The following is an 8,356-nucleotide window of genomic DNA, read 5'->3' as shown; positions in this document are numbered from 1 at the left end:
AGCACTCTAAAACATTTAAGGAAGATCATGCTGAGTTTGGTCTGGAAATGGGGGGTGAGAAGGAGGGATTGATTTTAGATGGCTTTATGGAGGAAGTAGCATCTGAACTAGGCCTTAAAGGAAGATTTTTATTAATTTTTTATATCAGCTACATTTTCCACTGTATCCCTTTTCTCATCCCCTTCCAGAGAAAGAAAGGTTCAGCCAAACTAACTGGCAGGTAGAAAAGTCTAGCATTATGTGTTGGGTACCCAACTTGTGATCGACTCCCACCTCTGCAAAGGGCAGGTGTCATGTCATATCTGTCCTTTTGGGCCTAGTCCTAATTTTATAGCTTTCAGTTTTATATGTTGTGTTCCTCTTTCTGTTTACACATTGTAGTCATTTCATACATTGTTCTTGTTCTGTGTATTTCATTTTGCATCCATTCATATAAGTCTTTTCTTACAAACAAAAATCTCTATTATTTATTTTTGTTCTGAACTTTAACAAATACCAGATAGACTTAGGGATTGCATATGCATAATAGAATTGAAAAATAAAACTGTACTTGAAATTATAAGGCTCTGTTAAGCACAGAGCATATAATAAGATCAGCCTTTAGGTTTCAAAGCTGTCCTGCCTGTCTGCTTTTCTTTCTTGCCTTCCTTCCATTTTTTTCTCTCCATTTAAAAAAAGATACCTTAATACCCTCCTTTGCTTTTTTTTCTCCTACCCTATCCTTATACCCCCTCATCTTTCCATTTTCCCTACCCCCCCATCATTAGAAAAGAAAAGTATAACAAATATACATATTCAGATTTCCACATTGACTGTATCCAAGAATGGCATTTAAGGCTCTTCATACTTTTTATTCACTATTTGCATTGTTCCTTATAGGAGAGTAATATTGCATTAACGTTCATATATCACCATTTCTTTAATTATCCCCCAATCAGTGGGCATCTACTTTGTCTCCATTTCTTGCCACTATAAAAAAAATACTGGTCTAAATATTTTTGTGCATTTGAGGTCTTTCTTTTTGGCAACAGCTATCTTGGGGTGTATGCCAAGCAGTAGAATTTCTTTGTTTACGGGTATAGATATTTTAGTCCCTCTGTTGTCATAATTCCAAATTTCTTGGAAGAGAGGGATTTTAATGTGGTTGAGAGATGAGGGAATACATTCCAAACATTGGTTAGATTGATCGTGTGGGGGGAAGGGAGGGAGAAATACATGACAAAAGACCAGTGAATGTGCTTGTTATTTGTATAAACTATCTGTTATAAGTTGAACTGTCTTCTGAATAATAAATTCAAAATAATTTGTTTCCTAGGAGGAATGTGATCAACTTCCGAAAGGTGTTGCTGCTTCTAAACCACAAAGTATAGCTCTAAAAGTTGAATTAAAGGCTGAAGATTTCATAGTTGATGTAAGTTGCTGGCACTATGATACATTAACAAACATTTCTCATGACTATATGTAAGAGAGTATCTGTAAGCTGCTTACAATTATCTACCTGTCATTTAGTCTATTATCCTTTCAGGTAGTTTAGAAGTATGACGTTTTTACTAATTCTCACCTCCCGTTCTATAATTGAGTTTTGTTCTGCCTGAAATGAAAGAGTTGTAAGCTTCGCTGCCCATACCAGGCCCCATGTAAATTGAGCTGGATGGGTTGTCATTTAGTTTAGTCATTCATAGTGATTTATAGTAATTGTCTTTACTTTTATGACAAATTGTTGACCATCTCTAGGACAGTATTTGATAAAATATCCTTTGTCAGGAGAACAAACTTAATTATAATATTATTCCTTAAAAGTAAATCCAACTTGCTTTAGCACACAATTTCCAGAACTTCATTGAGGTGAAGAGGAAGGACTATCTGTGTATTTCTTATCCTATAGCCGAAGGAAATGATAGACTTGATAGACACTTACGCTTACTCTGTCAAGTAATAGGATCCACTAACTATGCTTCTAGGAACCTTTTGACCAGGCTTAAAACCCCCCAAAAAAGTCCCTTTGGGTCATTTTTAGCAGAATATTTATGTTATGTTTATATGATAATATTTATGCTATGTAATTCTGTTGGTTTTTGTCTTGATGATGAGCAGTATTCCTTGGCTTACCTGGCTACGCTCAATTAATGATATAGTATTATTCCTATTGCTGTTGGGTAACTTTTTCTGTTTTCTTCTGTCGAGGTTATTGACATGGATTATGGAATGAAAGAAAAAAATCCTATTGATAATGTTCGTTTCTATTGCAAGAGTAACCGAAGGAAAGCTGTCATGATTACAAAGGATCAGGTAAATACCCAAATTAGATAAAAAGAAGCTTGCTAGTGTGACATCTGGCAAGTTTGTGTACCTGTCTGTGATATTTTTAATGCAATTCAAAAGAGTTTAATTTTTTTTCATCTTTGCAGAGAGATATATTTTATTATAAATTGTGGAACATAATATTTAGAAAGGAAAATAATGGGATGGGTTTTTTTTTTTTAATGCCATTAGTGATAGTGTGTGAGGCAGCTAGGTGGCTCAGCACTGGGCCTAGAGTCAGGAAGACCTGAGTTTAAATCCAGCCTCAGACTCTTACTAGCTGTGTGACCCTAATCAAGTCACTTGACTTCTGTTTGCCTTAATCTACTGCAGTAGGAAATGGCAAACCACTCCAGTATCTTTGCCAAGAAAACCTCGTGGACAGTACTGGCATGATATGGCCCACTGATATGGTCACAAAAGAGTCAGATACAGCTGATTGGCTGAACAACAACAACGTCAAAGTAGAGATATAGTTGGCAGGGAGATTTAATGTCTTACCTGTTCTGTGAGTCTTTCAAGAAAGAAATGATGGAATATTTCTTTTGAAAAGGTTTCACAGCTTCTACCTGAAAAATTTGCTGAACAACTTATCCGAGTATACTGTAAGAAAACAGATAAGGAAAGTTTAGATGCTGCCAGGAAATATTTTGTTCAGTGGTGCATAAACAAAAATTTCACCAAACCACAGGTAAGTTGTTTATTGCTCTTTCTTAAGTAACTTCCTTCTGCAAGTGCCAAGATAGAAGGGTTTTTTCTCTTAACTTCTCATGCCTTTGGAATCTGACAAAGCTGTTATTTAATTAAATTAATTTTATTATCATTTTAAACATATAAAATTTTTATTTTTTCTTTTTTTGTTTGTTTTTTGCTTTTTGGAGGGGGGGAGGCAGGGCAGTTGGGGTTAAGTGACTTGCCCAAGGTCACACGGCTAGTAAATGTTAAGTGTCTGAGTCTGCATTTGAACTCAAGTCCTCCTGACTCCAGGGCTGGTGTTCTATGCATTGCCACACCTAGCTGCCCCATTTTTTCTTTTTTAAATGTAGAAACCTGGGTATTATTTTAGTAAGGGTGCTAATGGAGACATGATGAGCTACCCTACCATCCACCAAAAATCCATCTCTAAACCTCCTCACTGATAATCTTCTGGAATAAAAGTTGTCTTTGCTAAATGTATCTTTCCTTACCTTCTCTTCCAACCTTCTTTGATTTGGCTTCTACCCCACCAGTCTACTGAAATTGATTTCTTGAAGGATCATAATCATTAGATCTCAGCCTTTTTTCAGTCCTTCTCCTTCTTAACTACTCTGGCACATCTGACATTGTTGAGTTTCTCATCTCCTGCCTGCAAACATGCCAAGAAAATCATGTTTGTAATAAAACTAAAGACATTTATTATAAATCCCTATAATTTAAAACACTAAAATTACAACCCCTCCAACCCAACCCATGCTCCATCCTTTTCACAGCCAAATTCCTAGAAAAAGCTGTCTGTACTTCTGGCATTACTTCCCACTCACTTCTTAACCCCATGGCATTCTGGCTTCTGTCCCAGCCACTCCACCAAAACTGCTCTTTCCCCAGGGTTATCAGTGATCTTGTTACCACTAAAAGCAGTAACCTTTTCTTAGTCCTTATCCTTCTTGATATCTTAGGGTTTGACACTGCTGACTTTCTAAGTACTCCCTGACGTTTTTGTTTTACTGTTGTGTTGTAAATCACTTCCTGCTTGTTTGGCCATTTCTCAGTCTCTTTTGCAAGTTCATCATGTCCTACAAATTTGTGTGTGTGTGTGTTTATACACCCCAGGGTTCTGTCTTGGGTCTTCTATTCTGGATCCTTTCTATTAATCTCATTAGCTCACATGGATTCAGTTGACATCTCTCTCCAGATATTTATCATATCTATATACTTAGCCTTTACGTCTCTTGTGAACTTAGGTCCAGAATCTGCAGCTGCCTGCTGGACATGTTCGCCTGGATGTGTCCCATAGGCATCTCAAGTTCAACACGTGAAGAACAAAACTCCTCTTTTCCCTTAAATTCCCCACTCTTTCTAATTTCCCCATTTTTGTCAGTTACATCATAATCCTAGTTACCTGGGGTTACATCCTAGGAATTGTATCAGCAATGCCATATTCACAATGCCTATAGAGATTATAAATATGCTGATATAATTATCCATCACAAAATACGTCAGGTTTGCCATTTGGGGAAATAAACTAGAAAATTTATTAAGATACCAAAAGACTGAGTCCCAAAACCAGAAAGTGAAAGCCATCAGAGTAGTTATGACATTGGCACAGGTAGATAAAGTAGAAAGCACCCACATTCTCAAGCCTTTAAAACAGAACAGGCTACCTCAGGCAAAGGTCCTCCTCTCCCCACTCACAGCAACCACCCAGTGTCCTGGAAGCACGCTCCCAGCAGCTCCGGCCCCTGGCAGTGCTCAGCAGGAGTCCTAACTCAAAAAAAAAAAAAAAGGCAACCGCCGCCAACTGCCAACCGCAGGACCGTTAGCTCAGCTTTTCACTTTCTCTTGCTCTGCTATGTCAGCACATCCATGGGGCATGGGAGATCTTTAAATCCCATAACCCTTACAGGAATCACCATGCTTGACCCTTTATTCTTATTCAACCCTCCCCTCCCTTGGTTCCTAATCAATTGCCGATTCCTGGCACTTAGTAGGCACTAAATAAATGCTTGTTGACTGACTGGCCAGCTCTTCCTACTAGATACTTTCTCTTCTCTAAGCCTCACTTCAGAAATGCAGTACTGTAGTTCTTCTGCCTCTCAACTCTCCTCTGTCTCCTTTTCTGGTTCCTCTTCTTTCTGAGCCTTTAGGGTAGGTATTTCTCCAAGGTTCTGCCCTTATTCCTCTTCTTATCTGTTTTCTAAACCCTAACAGCTTCTTTCACTTCTATTGCTTCGGTTACTAACTCTATTCTGATAATTCTCAAATATATTATCTTTAATCTTATAGCTATATCTACCTGTTTCCCAGTGTCTGGACCTCCACATGTTCAAAATCAAGCTTATTTTTCCTCTCAAATCTCCCCTTTCCTGATTTCACATTTGTCAGTAGCTTCACTCTTCACCTTGTTCAAATGTCTGAAACGTTGGTGTTCTTTTTGTTTCTTCCCATTCCCTCACCTCTCATATGTAGGTAGTTAAATTCTGATAAATCTGTCTGTGCAACATCTTTCAAATCTGGCCCCTTTTCTCTATTCCCACTGCTACTATCATAGTACTGGCCTTTATTACTATGCATCTAGTTTATTGAAGTAGCTTCCTAACAGGTCTTTACATTTCCATTATTTGATCCCATCCCCCAAACTGTGCTTTATGATTTTAGATAAATTGTTATACCTTGATCCAGCTGTGCCATTTTTCTTTTGTTGTTAGTTTTTAAGGAAAAACTTCAGTTAACAAGCCTTTATTTTCTCTCCCTCCTTGCCTCCTCCCTTCAACCCCAATGTGTGTGGGGAGGGGAACAGAAAAAAGAAAAAACCTCTTGGGGTAGCTAGGTGGTGCAGTGAATAGAGCACCAGCCCTGGAGTCAGGAGGACCTGAATTCAAATCCAGCCTCAGACACTTAACACAAAAACTAGCCATGTAACCTTGGGCAAGTCACTTAACCCCAATTGCCCTCCAAAAAGCAAAAGCAAAACAAAACCCTTGTAACCAATATGCTTAGGTAAGCAAAACAAATTTCTCATGTTGGCCACGTCCAAAAATATACATTTTATTCTGCATCTTGAGTCAGTCATGTTAGAAATAAGGCCTTTTTCAGAGAAACTTGACGGCAAAGATTTTTTTTTCCCAGATAAATGGTTCCTTTCTCATTGGTTCTTCTTTTCATTGGTTTTGTTTCTACAAATTTATTTTCATTTCACTTCCATTTTTCTGTTCGGAAGTCATCTGCTCCTTCCTGCCTACTGATTAAAATTCAGGTTTCTTTACTTGTCATTTCAGAACTCTGTACTTCAGGGCTGGCCTGCTTTTTCTCCTCTTGTCCCTTGTCAGTCTCTTCCTACAATATAGGCTTTCACCAGATTAGACTACTCTCTTTTCACTAGATACGCTTGGTGTTTTCCTCTTCACACAGAGCTTTATGCCTTTCTCCCTTTGCCTACAGAATTCTTCAATAGCCTTTAAAAACCACTCATCTTCACTGCCTGTGTGAAGCTTTCCCTTTTCCTCCATTAACAACCTTGTTAATAGCCAGTTCAGAAATGTAGAAGTGAAATTACACAGTGCAGTACTATTTTTTTTAAGTGTTGGAATGCTAACTTGTATATGGCACTTGAAGGTTTACAAAACACTTTCTTCAAAACAACCCAATAATTTAGTGCAAATATTATTATCTCCATTGTATAGATGAGGAATCTGAAATATTAAGTGACTTGCCTTGGATCACATAGGAAGTGGCTAGGCTTGCTCAAAGCTACATCAATATGGGTCTCTTGATTTTTTGTTCATTGATCTTTCCATCATATTGCACTAATGACTGTGAGTCACAAAATGAGTGATTGAAGGCCATATAGAAAAGAGTGAAGTTGAATATGGAAATAAATGTTAAAATAAAGTATCATGGGGGTAGTAGGTGGCACAGTGAAGAGAGCACCAGCCCTGGAGTCAGGAGGACCTGAGTTCAAATCCGGCCTCAGACACTTGACACACTTACTAGCCATGTGACTTTAGGCAACTCACTTAACCACAATTGCCCTCCAAAAAGCAAAAAAAAATTTAAAATAAAATATCGTGGGGGGGGGGTTATTCATTCATTTATCCATTTATTTATTTTAAGTAGGCATGTAAATGTGGTCTGAGGCATACCTGCAGGCTGCAGACCCCTGACTACCCACAAGTTACAGCAAGGGTTCTTTGATTCAGTATGTACTTCCATAAATAAGTAAGCAGTCCTTCTGTGGACTGAAGAAATAATATCACAAACATATACATATTACTATTTTTCTTTTTTTTAAATACTTATTTCTTTTCCCAATTAATATAAAAACAATTTTAACATTCATTTTTTAACATTTTGAGTTCCAAATTCTCTCCCTCTCCAGTCCCCTCATTGAGAGGGCAAGGAATTTGATATAGGTTATACATATGTACTCATACAAAACATATTTCTGTATTAGCCATGTTGTGACAGAAAACACAGACCATTCCCCAACAGAAAAAAGAAAATTTTTTTAAAGTTTGCTTCAATTTGCATTCAGACTTCATAACTTCTTTCTCTAGAGGTGGATAGCATTTTTCATCATGAGTCCTTCCTTGAAAATTATCTTACATCAACTGAGTGTGTGTGTTATTCCCTCTTTGAGCCAATTCCAACAATAGTAAGGTTCAAGTGTTGTTCACCACCCCTACCCCCTGCCCATCTTCCTTTCCACTTTTTTAAAAGCTTTTTTGTGAGATAATTTATTCCATTCTGCCTTTCCCTTTCTCTTAGTGGATTCCCTCTTTCTCACCTCTTTATTTTTTTATGTAACATCCCATCATAATTAACTCACACCCATGTGCCCTTTGTCTGTGTATACTGCTTTCTAACTGCCCTAATAATGTGAAAGTGCTTAGGTATTACAAGTATCATCTTCACATGTAGGAATGTAAACAGTTTGATTTTATTGAATCCCATTCCCCCCTACTCTCCTGTAGGGTGAGATACCCTATTTAGTGTGTATGTCATTCCCTCCCTGAGTCAAATTCAGTGAGAATAAGGTTGACCCATTCCCTTTTGCCTTCCTATTCTCCCCCTCCATTGTAACCATTTTCCTTTGCCTCTTGTATATGAGAGAGTTTACCCCATTCTGTCTCTCTCCATCTCCTCTCATTATATTCCTCTCTTACCTCTTCATTTCACCTTTTAGGTATCATCCCTTCCTATTAAATTGGTCCTGTGCACTCTATGTATACCTGTAAATATATATATACACATTCACATATGTATTCATACGCCCGTATACCCTCCGATATAGACACATACACACATATATATGTGTGTGTGTGTGTGTGTGTGTGTGTGTGTGTGTGTGTGTGTGTGT

The 8,356-nt window shown here is 37.8% G+C and overlaps 1 protein-coding gene across 3 annotated transcripts in view; it reads left to right on the top strand.

The window, feature by feature from the left end:
* SAMHD1 (SAM and HD domain containing deoxynucleoside triphosphate triphosphohydrolase 1) overlaps nt 1-8,356 on the top strand; it is a 62,313-nt gene that overhangs the window by 44,495 nt on the left and 9,462 nt on the right. For all 3 annotated transcript variants that reach the window (XM_069077628.1, XM_069077627.1, XM_069077629.1), the window contains 3 exons: nt 1,316-1,411; nt 2,185-2,289; nt 2,855-2,992. In XM_069077628.1, the coding sequence (XP_068933729.1) occupies nt 1,316-1,411; nt 2,185-2,289; nt 2,855-2,992 (339 nt within the window). The remainder of the gene's footprint in view (nt 1-1,315; nt 1,412-2,184; nt 2,290-2,854; nt 2,993-8,356) is intronic.

This window comes from Petaurus breviceps, unplaced genomic scaffold (assembly GCF_028583685.1).
Source record: "Petaurus breviceps papuanus isolate PSGF00001 unplaced genomic scaffold, PetGlider_PUasm1.0 90994, whole genome shotgun sequence".
Classification (NCBI taxonomy): domain Eukaryota; kingdom Metazoa; phylum Chordata; class Mammalia; order Diprotodontia; family Petauridae; genus Petaurus; species Petaurus breviceps.
Note: the sequence above shows the minus strand (reverse complement) of the source record. Positions and strands in the feature narration are given on the sequence as shown.